The sequence below is a fragment of the Crinia signifera genome, chromosome 11 (assembly GCF_055691185.1).
Source record: "Crinia signifera chromosome 11, ASM5569118v1, whole genome shotgun sequence".
NCBI classification, from domain to species: domain Eukaryota; kingdom Metazoa; phylum Chordata; class Amphibia; order Anura; family Myobatrachidae; genus Crinia; species Crinia signifera.
This window is the reverse complement of record NC_139227.1, coordinates 77,512,683-77,527,691: the sequence shown is the minus strand read 5'-3', so window position 1 is coordinate 77,527,691 and position 15,009 is coordinate 77,512,683. Positions and strand designations below refer to the sequence as shown.

Here is a 15,009-nt window from a genome sequence, read left to right as displayed (position 1 = left end):
GAGTAACAGACATTGGCTTCTGCTGTTTTATTGTACAAATGACGCATGTCTAGAAATGAAGGGATATATATATATATATATGTGAAGAAAAGTGGTGGTAACGGGGTCGCTATATAGAATTTGGGCAGCTTTCTTCCTCTGTATCAATCCAGCAACAAAGTAAAGTTTATTTTTTTTTTAATTCATGCCAATATTTAGAAAACAATGTAAAAATTCAGTCAACATAAGTGAGTTTTTATGGCGACTAGTGTTCATTCTAGCACCCGCCATCTTTGAAAACCCATGCAGTTCCTCTTCCCTGCCTGCTGTAGTGCTTCTAGCACAGTGTGGTCTGTATATCAGCACTGATATGCAAACCAAACCTGTGCTAGAAACACCACAGCAGGGAAGAGGAACTGCATGGGTTTTCAAAGATGACGGGTGCTAGAATGAACACTAGGTGACCATAAAACATACACAAAAAACCTACCCTTCATGATTACGATTGATTAGGGCCTGACGAAACCAGTGTTTATAAATTAAATGTGAGAGGCTTTTACAATTTTTAAGAAGACAAAATTGAAGCTGAACAATACTGCAGTTAACATGGTATACAAATCATGCACCAAGGAATGACACTGGAAGACAACTTGGCACATGCTGACCTGATATGCTAGACTTACACATAGAACGCTCTATTGTAGGATTTACAATGGTTTTCACCATGGTTGGACTTCATTTTCATTGCTGTATTTTGGGCAGTATTTCTGGCAGTGACATAAAACCAACAATAGTGAAATAAAAAAAGTACAGTCTGGCTTTAGGGCGTACTGTTGGAGAAGTTTAAAAGGCCGGTGTGATCAGAAATCTAGATGGGGAAAAAAAGTAATTGTTAGTAAATCAACTGGTTAATTTATACTATACATATGTGACATTTTAAACATAATTAACAATATTACTAATAAACCATTTCACCAGCCAAGCGAGGTCAGCGATGATTGTTTTACCTACTGATGACACCTCTCTCCTCACTGTTCACTGGGTCAGACACTACCCTCTCCTGCAGTGTGCCGCAGGTAACCTAAGAATCTGAAGTTGTCAGTTGGGTGACAATGCCCCTGTATTGTTATAATTGACTAGTGGCATTATACCCATTTCACACTGGAAAGCAATTGCAAGCGCTTTCACACTAGCCATTAGACCCAGCAATAAATCTGGGTGGGTGACTTAAATCGGGAGGCAAAGCCGGGGCGGCACTGGGAGATGTCAGCATTTCCCAGCACTACATTTACAGTGCAGTGAACGAAACCCGGGTCGCATCAACACAGGATACCTGTTCACACTGCCCCTGGACCTGTGGCTGTCCCGAGTCCAACCCTAGTCAAGACCCAGGATGAAATCCCAGAACATTGGACCGGGGACAATATTTCACACTGACCAGTTTCCCGGGTTGCTGCGCGTTTATGTGCAATATTCTGTGAAATATTTGTCAGTGTGAAAGGGGTATTAGTCATCATTTCATTGCTTCAAAGTGTGATCATACTTGCTGTGCACTAGAGATTCATTTGGATTTCAATGAAAAGTGCTATGATGGTGGCTAGTGTATTTTAAAATGCACATTTCCCCTCCCCCCCCTGAGGCCTATTCAGCACACTGGAACCCTTCCCTCAATACCCTTTATTTCTATTCTCGTTCGCTGTATGTTTTTGAGTCTTTTGTTAGGAGTGTTTTTTTAGATTATATTTGTGTTCCTCGTCTCACATTTGTTATGTACTTCTGGTGCAGGGAAGTAACTTGAGCTCTTGTCCATGCATTTTATACCCCAGTATCTTATACTAGTGAAATCCTTTTGTCTATTTTTGATTACACATCATTTAGTCACTGTTAAATTATAACGTTCACTGATCTAGGGTAAACAAATACATTTACAATTAGAAATACATAGAATTTTTTTCTTACCTCCGTGAGGAGGTCTGATGAGTGGATCATACTGTAAGTTGGGGACAGAGAATCCTCTGACTGGGAACTGCACGAACTTCGTTTTACTGCAAGGAACAAGAGACAAATGTGCTATTACATACTAGAGTGCTGCTATCAGAACTGGACAGGCAAAGTGATGCCTATTTGCAGGCTGAAAATAGCATTTGCATATTATTTTGTGCCCAAGAGTCCAGTATAGGCCCTAAGAATAACACTTTTGTCTTTGTCAATTCCTGGATTCAATCCCTTAGCACCTGCTGTAACAGATGACTCTTTTATGACTGCAGTCCTTAGATGACAACATTCATGAGGGCTCAGAAATGTTTCTAATTTGTCCCCAGGGACTTGCATGCATGTTTTAACAAGATTTATACACTATTCAGATTCTAGATGTAGGGAAGTCCTCTAAAATTCCAGATTATGTTTTTGACTGGTCCTATACATCTTCCATGCTTGTCTGAGTTTTAGCCTAGCATACAGATCATCCAAAGTGGCTTAGGATGGAAACTATCTATATAACTATAACTATACGATAGTTTCCATCCTAAGCCACTAAAGAGGGGGCTCCCGCTGTCACAGCTACTGCGGGTAGTAAGAATCACCTCAGATGTTGATAAATTGCAGGATGCTTTTGCGTTTGATGGGTAATAAATTTATAGAACGTGGTTATCCAGTTAGTGAGATAGATGAAGCCATTAATAAATGTATGGATATGTCACAAGAAACAACACTGGCACCAAAACAAAAAACATCTACCCCGGAACGCTTAACCTTCATCACGACTTATTCTATTGCTTCAAACAAAATCCGCGAGGCGATACTCAAAAATTGGCATATATTACAAACAGATGACATCATGGGAAAATTCTGCAAGGAGGCTCCCTTGTTCTGCTACAAAAAAAGTCAAAATGTAAAAGATATTGTGGCTAAATCAGATCTGGAACCCATGATGAAATCCTCTTGGCTATCCCCTAAAAAGGGTAGCTTCAAGTGTTCACATTGCGTCAATTGTCAATTCATCAAAACAGGAACTCATTTCACGGATCCTATAACATCGCAGCAATATGAAATAAAATATCATCTAGACTGTGATAGTCGTTATATAGTCTATGCAATCATCTGTCCTTGTCCCCGTGTATATATTGGTAAAACTATTCGGACTCTCAAAGAGAGAATAGCAATGCACCGCTCCTCTATAAAAAAAAAAAGCACACAATCATGGATTCAAATACTCCTCCTGTTGCAAGGCACTTTGTCCAATGTGATCATCGATTAAGAGACTTCTGCTTTATCCCCATTGATCACATACCTCCCTTGCGTAGAGGTGGAGATAGAGGAAAGATTATCTTACAAAAGGAGAGCTTTTGGATTCATCAATTGAACTGCATTTCACCAAATGGTCTTAATGAGGATCTGTCTTTTCATTGCTTTCTATAAAGTGTCATAAAATGTTTTGTTTATTGCCTTTTTCTTTTTGCTCATTGCTTTTTTCAATTTATTGTTGTACACATCTATGAAATATTTCTAAGTACTCAGCTGATGTGAATTGTTGCAAAAACGTTGATACATTTATTGTTGTATACATAATGCATGTCTTGTGGTGGCCAACATGGAACCTATTCTCTATATTTATTTAGTTTTTAGTCTGCTTTCATGTTCCCCCGCTATGGTGATTGGCTCTGGTTTTGGGGAAGGGGATGATGTCCTGGGAGCAGGACTGATCTCCGTTTCCCAAGTCGATCCTTTTACTGGATGGCTACAGAGTGCTATCTTTGTAGACTGCTCCTGAATCATTGTTTGGGAGCGAGGACAGGACAAGCGCTACGCTGTCTAGCGTTGCCTAGGTGATGACGGGGTGTCCGGCTGTTGCAGTGTCCCGCGTCACGTCACTTCCGGCGATGCCGCTAGCAGTTCCTATGGTGACTGACGCGTACCTCGGCTTGTTGCCGTGGTCGCGTCACGTCACTTCCGGGACGCACGGCAACAGGAACTGTGCCAGTATGATGGCGTGTTACACGCTTAAGAAATCCCACGTGTCTTCAAACAGGTGAGATCAATTTGGTTCTTATGTTGGCTGCTATAAAGAGGTGCATTGTGTGCCAGTTCAGTGTGCTCCTGATGACGGTGATACCTGCACCGAAACAGCTGTAGAGCTCGAACATGGCGTCCTTGCAGTCTTTAAACTACATGTAAAGTATGGATTTCTGCTATGTATGCTCCTGCAACATTCATTGCCTTGTACTGCAAGTTGGATTGATGCCCTTTTTCATATAAAGTTTTTTCATCTTCTATCAAAGACTGGTGTGCTTGCTTCTAATTGCTCCATATACTACCATTTTTGTGGCTTGAGCACCCCTCCCCCCCCCCTCCTAATTAGGAGTGTGCACAGACGCTCAGAGGATTATATATATATATATAAATTGGCCTATGTGCCTTTTTCACACAATTAGTAAACTGGAATTTTCTGAAATTCAACTTCTGAGTTTCCAGATCTCCCAGCAGGTCAACTGTTCACGGTCACCCAATAGGGGCACAGAACATGATGCATTGTAGGACATTTTGCAACATAAATTTAAAACAAACTCATAAGTCTGCTATTATATAGATAAAGGGGGGTATTCAATCTTTGTCGTACTCCCGCAGCCATCTCTCGACGGGGGAGATGGCCGCAGGGCCCTATTCAATGCTGTCTTCCCCGACATCACAAGCTGTCGGGTTCGTTCTGCCGAGAAAAGCCGGAGCTCGTCTATTTCCGCCCTCAACTCACGGCCACGCCCCTTTCTCGCCACTCGGTGGCCGGGACAGGGGCACGGCCGTCGAGCTCAAGTCGAGCAAAGCGAGAACGGGACAGGGGCTCGGCTATCGAGCTTGCTCGACAGCCGTGCCCCTGACATTGAATACCCCCCAAAGTCTAGGAGCAGTTATATCTAGCACTGAATGTGGAAGCTACCCATTACAACGCCACATGGAACCATTGATGAGGAAATTAGCTCTATGTGACAGATATGTATGAGTGAACATTTTGCAAGTGAAATGCTATTTTTGTAAATACGCAATGCTGTTCAACTTTGAAATCTACACTATTGACAACTTTAGGTATTTACCAGTGTCACTACTGGAAGAGAGAGGTCTCCCGGTCACCTCCACCTCTTGCCCACTGCTCCTTTGCGTTTCTTCCTGTGCCTGGTAGAGAAATGAAGTAATGTTATAGCCTCATTGGTCTTCAGGAGTTGGTAGTTTTAGCAATTTTGTAGGCTAGAAACTCACTGGAGCTTTATATACCTGTTCATATAACTTGAAGCTTACACACACACCATCTTTGTTCTAATAGTTGGCAACGCAAGTTCCTGCCATACACAATCTATTCTATGAATGCAATGGTCTGTAACTTGCATTTACACCTCAAATGTAAGGACTAGATTACAGAAGATTTGCTTTTGTTTTATGTCCAATGAGTAATCTGAGATCAAGCATCATTGTGTAGAACGATGCAGTGTCTGAGTTCCGCCTGTTCCAAGATGGTTGTACTTCTCCTTATCAGGACTTACCGCTGGCAGATCTTTCAGCTGATGCTTTCCATCGCCAGGCCCAACATGGACCAAATGATTAAAATTCTTAGGATTGGATATAAGTTTTGATCTCATCTGAGGGTCTTTCATCATTACTCTGTAAAGTACATAAAGACAGGTTATGACATGCCTCATATCATAAACTGACTTGAAAAAGAACTGACCTTCAAATTATACCCCTAATAGGACCTACACACAAAGCAATTTTTGCCTATTTTCTAAGATAGTGGACTAGATTGCTTAGAAAATAAGCAGAAATCGCTGTGTAGGGCCCATAGCGATGCATATCAGTATCGCCGGGCTAGATCTTTCACACATCGCTGGTACAGCGCTGTATGCTGAGCGATTCAGTGTCGCTCAGCACAAAGCTCCCATCACTATGTATGTAGGGGGATTAGGAAGCAGAGTACTAGTGTAGAGGGGTGCCTTCATTTTCTGGGCTCAATAGACAGAAGTGGAGCCAGCTGGTATGAAATATCAGCAGGAAGTGAGCTCCCTCCGAAACCCATTTGTAAACCATTCAAGCGCTGCTGGAGTACTAAAAAACACAGCACCAGTGTTTATTTAGTGGTAACTGTAAGGAAAGAGGTTCCAGAGTAGTGAACCTACTGAATGTCTACTTAGGGTGAAACACTCAAACAACACTACACCCAAAACAAGCAGAAACTAAACTAAATCAATGTTTGCATTATTTCAAGGAAAAAAAAAAACAGACCACAGAAAAATGTACATCATGTGATAATGCCACTTCCACAAGCATTGTGTGGTACACACAATGCTTGTGGAAGTGGCATTATCACATGATGTACATTTTTCTGTGGTCTGTTTTTTATTTCCTTGAAATAATGCAAACATTGGAAACCGCTAAGAGTAATTAATTACACACTATAGAAAAAAACAGTTTGCTACCATCTCAATAAGCACAGTTACTGAGCAACCCAGCAGATAATTGTGTGCAGGGCCCTCATTCCACTCTATCATGTAAGCGCTCACAAACAGGGCCCTCATTCCTCATGCTGGTCTACAGCACCGCTATCCTTGCAACCAGGACACCGTGACACTGACTTCGCTCACCCATCGTTGGTACAGGCTCATTAAGTGCTGAAATACCTTTCTCTCCTTGTGATATCTCCAATATCCTATCAAGAGTCAGCCTTATGATCTATCCTGTGGTGTGCTGTACAGCCCTTCTACTGCTGCCTGTGAGTAGCATGAACAAGATGGCTCCGCTAATGGGTGCTTAGGAACTATGCCACCCAGCCATATGTACCCCCGTGTCTCCCACACTGTATAGCAACCTATAACTTTACTGTCTCTGCTTATTTATTACCTACCTGGCTGTTGCAATGACCATGTGGTGCCGCCAACGGCTACCTAGGTCCTAGGCGCTGCTCAGCTCAGAATATATGTTCCCTGTTTCTATAACTGTACATGTCCATCACCCTCCCACAGTACATCTAGCGCAGGGGTGGCCAACCGGTCAGAGGTAAAGAGCCGAAAAATATCGGATGTCAAGCTAAAGAGCCGACATCATGCGCGCGCCGAAGGCGCATGCGCCAAAAAAAGGGGCGTAGTCTATTTTGACCCCTTGGGTGGGTGTGATACAAATATGCCTCCAATAGTGCAGTGCCATATATACATATGCCCCCAATAGTGCCAGATACACATATGCCCCCCACGGTGCCGGGTATGCACCACACGGTGCCAAAAAGCTGGTATGCCCCCACAGTGCCAAAAAGCTGGTATGCCCCCACAGTGCCACAAACTGCTATGCCCCCACAGTGCCACAAACTGCTATGCCCCCACAGTGCCACAAACTGCTATGCCCCCACAGTGCCACAAACTGCTATGCCCCCACAGTGCCACAAACTGCTATGCCCCCACAGTGCCACAAACTGCTATGCCCCCACAGTGCAAATTTCCCCCAGCAGCAGCACTCACCGTTGTTGCTGCTGCCAGGCAGGGAGAGGACAGTCTGGTGTCCCCCTACAGTCCTCCTGTCATGTCACCGATGGGAGGAGAGCACAGCACACCGCGCGTCTCCTTCCCCCTCACTTCCCTGTGACTGGGCCGCCCACCAATCAAAGCTCACTGGCCGGCTCCGGATTGGCTGCTGGCCCACGAGCTCTGATTGGCGGACGGCCCAGTCACAAGGATGCACAGTAAGGGGTAGGAGAGATGCGCAATGCGAGCTCTCCTCCCCTCAGAAGGAGAAGGGATTCAGGGAACCGGCAGCAGGGGGGACTGGGACAGACGGTGGGCGGCGGGCAGCAGTGGGAGCAGGAGCCGCACTTTACAAGGGGGAGAGCCGCATGAGGCTCAAGAGCCACAGGTTGGCCACCACTGATCTAGCATATACCTGTATGTGCTATGTATATCTATGTATATCAAGTATACCTGACCAATAACACTGGTTCGAATTGGACTTTACACTGAACAGCCAGATCAGGTACATTTGACAGATTCAGACATTCCTTAATTGGGTCATGCTCCAAGCTCCATCTGGGCACAGTTATATAGGCCATCACTCATATTTCATTTTTATATGAGCAACTCTATGGCAATGTTTCTTTGCACATTAAAAGGAAAATGATTTATGATTTGATTTTAAATATTAACATCAAACACAAACCTCCTCTAATTCTGAGCTAAAACCTTTATACTGTATAAAAACCATCTTTGCTGCTCTACCTCCTCTGCTGTTGCCGTTCCTCATCTGAGATTCGGAAGGAAAAATGTCTTTTGCTTTTCGTCTTAAGCAATTGCCGTCGGCTGTTGTCTGACGTCTCTGGAACTTCAAACTCATCTTGATCTGTGAAGTAGCAAGGGAGCAATTTTGGAAAAACATCTGCATTTTACTTACTGTAACACTCCTATTGTAAACCCACAAATAAATGCAAAATATATACATACACAGACATATTACACAGGTAGCAGAATTCTAATACATACAGAATAAGTGAAGAATCTGCTATAAATAGGATTGAAACAGGAATGCAGTGAGCACAGGAGGCGAAATGCACAGTCAGCAAACGCAGGAGCTGAGAGGGAGAAATGCACAGACAGGGAACACAGGAGCAGAGAGGGAGAAATGCACAGGCAGGTAACACAGGAGCAGAGCGGGAGAAATGCACAGGCAGGGAACACAGGAGCAGAGCGGGAGAAATGCACAGGCAGGGAACACAGGAGCAGAGCGGGAGAAATGCACAGGCAGGGAACACAGGAGCAGAGAGGGAGAAATGCACAGACAGAAAATACCGGAGCAGAGAGGGAGAAATGCACAGACAGGGAACACAGGAGCAGAGAGGGAGAAATGCACAGGCAGGTAACACAGGAGCAGAGCGGGAGAAATGCACAGGCAGGGAACACAAGAGCAGAGTGGGAGAAATGCACAGGCAGGGAACACAGGAGCAGAGAGGGAGAAATGCACAGACAGAAAATACCGGAGCAGAGAGGGAGAAATGCACAGACAGGGAACACAGGAGCAGAGAGGGAGAAATGCACAGGCAGGTAACACAGGAGCAGAGAGGGAGAAATGCACAGGCAGTGAAAAAAAAGGGTGGCAACAGGCACATAACGGGGTATGAACTAAAGTTGCCTTTAGTTTTCCATGCTCCTTTTCAGTATAGTTTTCTTTTTTCCAAACCATCATGCAACGTAAGTTTATGACTATGCAAGGATTGTCACTCATTGGTATAACAATATACAGTAAATCAATGGTTTGAATATGAATACTAACCAGCCAACTTATTTCGTATATAGACCAACCGGACTTTCTCTGTCCCGAAGATACAGAGCGATCCCTCATCATTCAAGGGACGAACCTGTATTGAACAAATAAAATATATACATCACAAGAGTATTATATACTGTGCACACTAGGAGCAGCAGTTCAGACTACGTACATGATATATCACCCAACATACAAATGCAATACTTTACACGCAAAAAAGGAACAGTTAGTAATAGTGCACACTAATACATAAAGGAAGGTGTATACAGTACGTATGCGTCAAAGTCCAAATACAGAATTCCCCTGCCCGTAATGTGTAGTGCTGGCCTATCCTGCTTGTCAAAAGGTAATTGTGTAACGTACATCCTCCAAGGATAATACCAATGCAATACATAAAATGAAACAAAGCTAATATAGTGTATTAGGTTTTTAAATAAGCAGGTGCATAGTTACCTACCCTGGTTCCGCTTGGTAGATCTACAGTGTCTAGATAGACGGTCAAATAGGGCTACCCCAAAAGGCCGATATGCAATAGGCAGACACATACAGGTTGAGATCCAAATATTCAAAAACCTAAATATTCAAAAACCGTGGTTTTTCAGAAAGTTTGTTTGCCCACCCCCACCCACTCCTCTTTTTGATACCACGACCCCCGGCGTCCACAGCGAGCTTCAGGATCCTCTTCTACGGTATGTCCGGTCCCAGGGGTGCATTGCGCAAGTGCGCAGACGCGCCGGTGATGTCACCGGCGTGCGCGCCAGCAAACTCGTTCAATGCACCCCTGGGACCTCTGAAGAAGATCCGGAAGGCCACCTTGGACTCCAGGGAACCAGGTAAGTATGTAAAAAAAAATATCCCAAAAACTTAAAAATCACTTGTGGTCCCGAGCATTTCGGATAAGGGATACTCGACCTGTATCAAAAGTTTGATATTTTTTCAAGTGTTTCATGATTTAAAAAAAACAACAAAAAAAAACATTTAAACCGCTTTGGTCTTAGTTCACCATCCATGTTGGCATAGATGCAGAATATAATAGTGGCCCGAGCATAGCAAGGCACCGAGCCTGAATAGCGGTGAGCCATGCGAGGGGTATCCGAGGGGTACCCAATACACTAATTGGAGATTCATGTTGACATAAATAACAATTTTTTGAAGAAAGAAAAAACCTCATGTCGACCTTTCATGTGTCTAACTTTTTCATGTCGACCTTCGGACCCAGTCGACCTTTGCATATCGGCTGTTTGGGGCGAGCTTTTCACTATCTATCTAATAATCCTCAGCCGCCTACCCTAATGCATTCTGCAGGAGACTCCCTGAAATAGCAGCAACTTCCTCACCTCCCTGAAGAGCTTAGAAATCTCCCTGATTTCACCTAACCCACATTATGCCGCAGCTACTGCACCGTTTTCTTTCAGAACAAATGAAATTGGAGATAAATATGTTGTTGATTCTAGGGGTCACCTTCACAATCTCCGTGACATGCTTTTTTTTTTTTTTGTTAAAGTAGGCAAATATGAGCAGGTGTCTCCAAAAAAGTGATGGACCCCTAGTTGTCATGTCCTTCACTATTCATACAATGGTGTGCTCAAATTAGTGTAACATACTCCCATCTGCCACATTTAACCAGACCTGGGTGTCCCAACATTCAGATGAGAATTATCCTTGCACCATCCTCAGGGAAATAACAAACTTCAGAGATGTTCCCCACACTGAGTACATATGCAGGGTTATACTTTTCAGAGGGCCGACATTTCTGTGTTTACATTTTTATTTTATTGATTTCATGTAATTTTCTAAATTTTCTGAGATTTTGGATTTGGGGTTTTCATAAACTGTAAGCCGTAATCAAAATTCTAACAAAGGCTTGAAATCGCTCACTTTACATGCAATGAGTCTATATAATATATTACTTTCACCTTTTAAAGTTGAACTACTGATTTAAATGAACTTTTGCACAATATTTTAATTATTAGAGTTTCACATGTATACACCTATAGGGCATTGGGGAACAGGGTAGAAATGGGATGATATGGACTAGGGCAGGGGTGGGGAACCTCGGGCCCACCCACCTGCCCGGCAGCTTTGCCGGGAGTCAAGTACAGGGTAGTTCTCGCGAGATTCCTCTTAATCAACAGCAGCCGGAGACTGTCAGTCCTATTCAGCGAAATGTTTACATATGGCCCCAGAAGGATTTTTTTTCCCCATACAAACGGCCCTTGGCACAATAAAGGTTACCCACCCCTGCCCTAGGGTAAAGAGCCTGTTATATTTTTATGTGGCCCCTTTCTAGATCTAAACATAACCCACTATCTGCTTAAGGTGACTGGCTAACACAATTCCACTTTTCTAGTAATCAAAATGTGCTACTCAGTGTAACTCTGTTTTTATAAAGACTTGCTTTTAACAATTCAGTCAACTCCAAAATGGCTTTAAATTCCCATCATTATTCAGTTACTGGTTTTATTGACAGTTAGATCCTCTGATTGGCTTGCACATTGACCAAGCTCCACCTACATAAAGTTTCCTTACAAAAAATATATGTAGTTGAAACAGAATCACGCTAAGGGGCACAATTATAAAAGTTTTTAGAAAAGTACAATACCGTCCAATCAGGTTAGAGCTAGAATTTTACAGGCGGTGAGAAAGGACAGGAACTGATTGATTGGTACTTTAGATCTTTACAAACTTTGATAAATTTCCCCCTTATTGGCTTGTTCTAACTATGCCCAATTCATAACTTGTTTCTCTGTCCTCTATTTGAAGTGTAAGAACACTTATTACACTTTTATTTTTCGAGTAATGTCACCTTTTAAAAAGACAAAATGGTGTATAGTATAATAAGGTTATGGTATAAAACATCCACTCATGATAGACAGTCATATGGTCGACCACTAATATTAGACAGTCCCAAGGTCGACAGGGTCTAAAGGCCGGCAGGTAAAAGGTCGCCATGAAAACTGTCGACATGGTCAAAAGGTCGACAGACAACAGGTCGACGTGAGTTTTTTATGTTTTCAGGGTGTCTATGTCGACATAGGTCGACATGGACACTGTCTAAGTGTACCGCTGCGCTCGCCACGCTTCGGGCTCGGTACACTACTTTTTTCTCCCTCCGCGCCCTAGTGGATGGTAGGGCATGAAATACCGCCTGTCGGCACATGTTGGCTGAAAATTTTGTAAAAAAAAAAGCATATCTAACTTTTTCATGTCAACCTTTTGACCATGTTGACCATTAGACCCTGTCGACAGTGTGTCGACCTTTAAACCCTGTCGACCTTTTGACTGTCGACCATTAGTGGTCGTCCATATGACTGTCTATCATGAGTCAGTCTATGATCAGTCCGGATACTGTATAATAAATGTACAGACAATGAAAAGAAAATCAACAAAAATCACAGATAAATGAAGGAGGAACGTACTTTTTTCAGATGGACAGTCTGGATCCACTCACTTTTTCGGACATCAAAGATGTCTATTGCATTTTCACTGTAAGCCGTGAGGTGAGGAGAGGTGTATGCTGCAGAGATAAACACGTCTTAATTACTCAGAATCCATAAGTGAGACACTAGTCTTTAATTATTTTGCCAAACATCCTGGCTTTGCAGTTATCGCTGAACCACCCTATCCATTCAATACATTTGCTTTGAAATAAATTGTAGTTATACCCTGAAATAAAATCTAAGAAAAGAACATAAATTACATATATTCTTAATAGATAAAGGAATGTTTATTATTCCTTTGTATTTACTCCTCTAAAGTGACGAATGTTTAAAAAGAACACTGCTTCTTAGAAGGTTTCTACTATGTAGTTTGCAGGTTCACATTCAGGGCAGGGATGTACTAAGGGGGTTTTACTGCATTTTCAAATGTACTAAGACCCGGCCGCCACGTCTTTGCCGGGAAGGGTATCGCCACCTTTGGGTGGCGATACCATATAGAAGCCTATGGGCTTCTATCGCCGCAACCCGCTGCAGATGCAGACCCCTCTCCCCCTGGCTTACCTTCCTAGGCTCCAGGAAGCCTGGCCCTGGACCCGGAGGGTAAAATCCACCTCCCCCTAGCAACACAGCCGGAGGTCCTTCCAGCTGCGGGGGAGGTGGGGGTATTGAGGTGGTGCCCAGGAATGTGACGGAGACCCCCCAATCTGCGTCAGTTTTTCCCGATTCACAGACTTTCCAGCACTTGACAGTTGGAACATTGAATTCCAACTGTCGAGTTGGACGAAACGGTCCAGGTTTCCAGAATTTCCGGACTGAATACCCTCCCATGGCTTTTACAATGTGTTCTTATAAAATCATTTTAATAAGATCACAGTAAGCATAACCATTATAATTATGTATTCAATGTTTACCTTGTTTTTTTGAGTCAAAGTGAAAATGTTCGCATGTATTAATAGCGCAAGTGTCTCCATATTTATTATTTATGATGTATAATTTACAAACAATAACATTTCTAGAACTCACAGCATGCTAGTGGAGGTGCAGGCCACATGATCTCCTGAGAACGGGTTTTCTTCCCCTCTGCATTCACAAAGATTCCAAATGTGGAAAAGCATAGTAGATATTCACTAAGTGTGAGTCTTGCTGCACAGAGTGCATCAGGGGCAGCTTGAGTCAGGAAGCTTAACTTGGGGTCATCTGGATGGGGTAAGTTTAATGGGGCACCCTCATTAAGGAGAGGATATAGAGAAAATCCAGAAGTGTATCCAACACAAAGTCGTTCCCCCAAGATGTCCATGCACTGTACCACTCCCGCTGCCTGAAACTCTTTGATCCGACGTGGGAGACCTTTGCGGTTTGTTAGTAGGAAACAACCAACTTGGCGTTTAGAAGCAGAACAAAGAACAACTGATGATCCTTGGCACACCAAACCAGTCGTAATGGCCTGACAACTCTTTGCCTCAGGGATTTTTACTCCAGCAGAGTCTGGGTTGAGGTCCCAGGGAAATAGGCGGACACTATGGCTCTTCCCACAAAGCACAACCAACTGCTGGACTTCAGGAACGGCGCGTAGGGACAGAACTCGTTTGCAGTCCCCCAGCTGGGTGATTTCTAGATAGGACAAGATATGGATTATGACATATTACAGACTATCAAGATGACCGCATCTAAGAGCAGTATACAAATGAAATAGCAAGCAGTAGTAAATAAATTACAGTATGTGTTTAGGAAATTATGAGATTCACTTATGCAGTTCAGGACATAAGAAAGAAAATGCTTAACTCTAATGCAGCCATTATGTACAGACATTGCCATAGTTAAGGATATTTTTTTTAAATCTGTCACTGATATGAAGTATAATTGCAACAAATAAAAAAAAAAGCATTAGGCTATTCCAATGTTATAAATAATGTCAAAACCATGAACTCACACTGACCTACAACTATTCGGTGTATTCAATGCTGCGGCGTGGGATGGTGAGGGGGGGGGGGGGGTTGTAAGGCGAGGATGGCTTATTTTCAGCAAGGAAAGGCCATCCTTGCCACCCAACCCCCTGATTTGTCAGAAACCTCGCCATCATCCACTTAAATGGTGAGGCTTGCCACAAATGCAGTGAATCCGCTGCATTTTGTGGCGAGCGCTGCCATTACCGCACTTGATGTTTCCACCTCGCCAAATGGAACCAGCAAGGTGGAAACAGTGAGTGAAGGGGAGGGCGTTGAATACTCAGATGGCAAGCTATCGGTTCTGCTAGCCGCCAGGGGCATTGAATACCCCTCTATATCCTTGTTACATGTTCTGCAGGGGG

The 15,009-nt window shown here is 43.3% G+C and overlaps 1 protein-coding gene across 1 annotated transcript in view; it reads right to left on the bottom strand.

Annotated features, from left to right (window-relative positions):
- Positions 1–359: 359 nt before the first annotated feature.
- The window catches only part of CDC42BPG (CDC42 binding protein kinase gamma), a 137,386-nt gene continuing 122,736 nt past the window's right edge, over positions 360–15,009 (bottom strand). Inside the window, exons 30-37 of the mRNA XM_083165171.1 lie at positions 13,725–14,312; positions 12,681–12,778; positions 9,268–9,352; positions 8,220–8,340; positions 5,508–5,625; positions 5,064–5,142; positions 1,939–2,024; positions 360–847 (exon numbers count right to left, since the gene is read on the bottom strand). Coding sequence (XP_083021297.1) covers positions 800–847; positions 1,939–2,024; positions 5,064–5,142; positions 5,508–5,625; positions 8,220–8,340; positions 9,268–9,352; positions 12,681–12,778; positions 13,725–14,312 — 1,223 coding nt within the window. The 3' untranslated portion in view covers positions 360–799. The remainder of the gene's footprint in view (positions 848–1,938; positions 2,025–5,063; positions 5,143–5,507; positions 5,626–8,219; positions 8,341–9,267; positions 9,353–12,680; positions 12,779–13,724; positions 14,313–15,009) is intronic.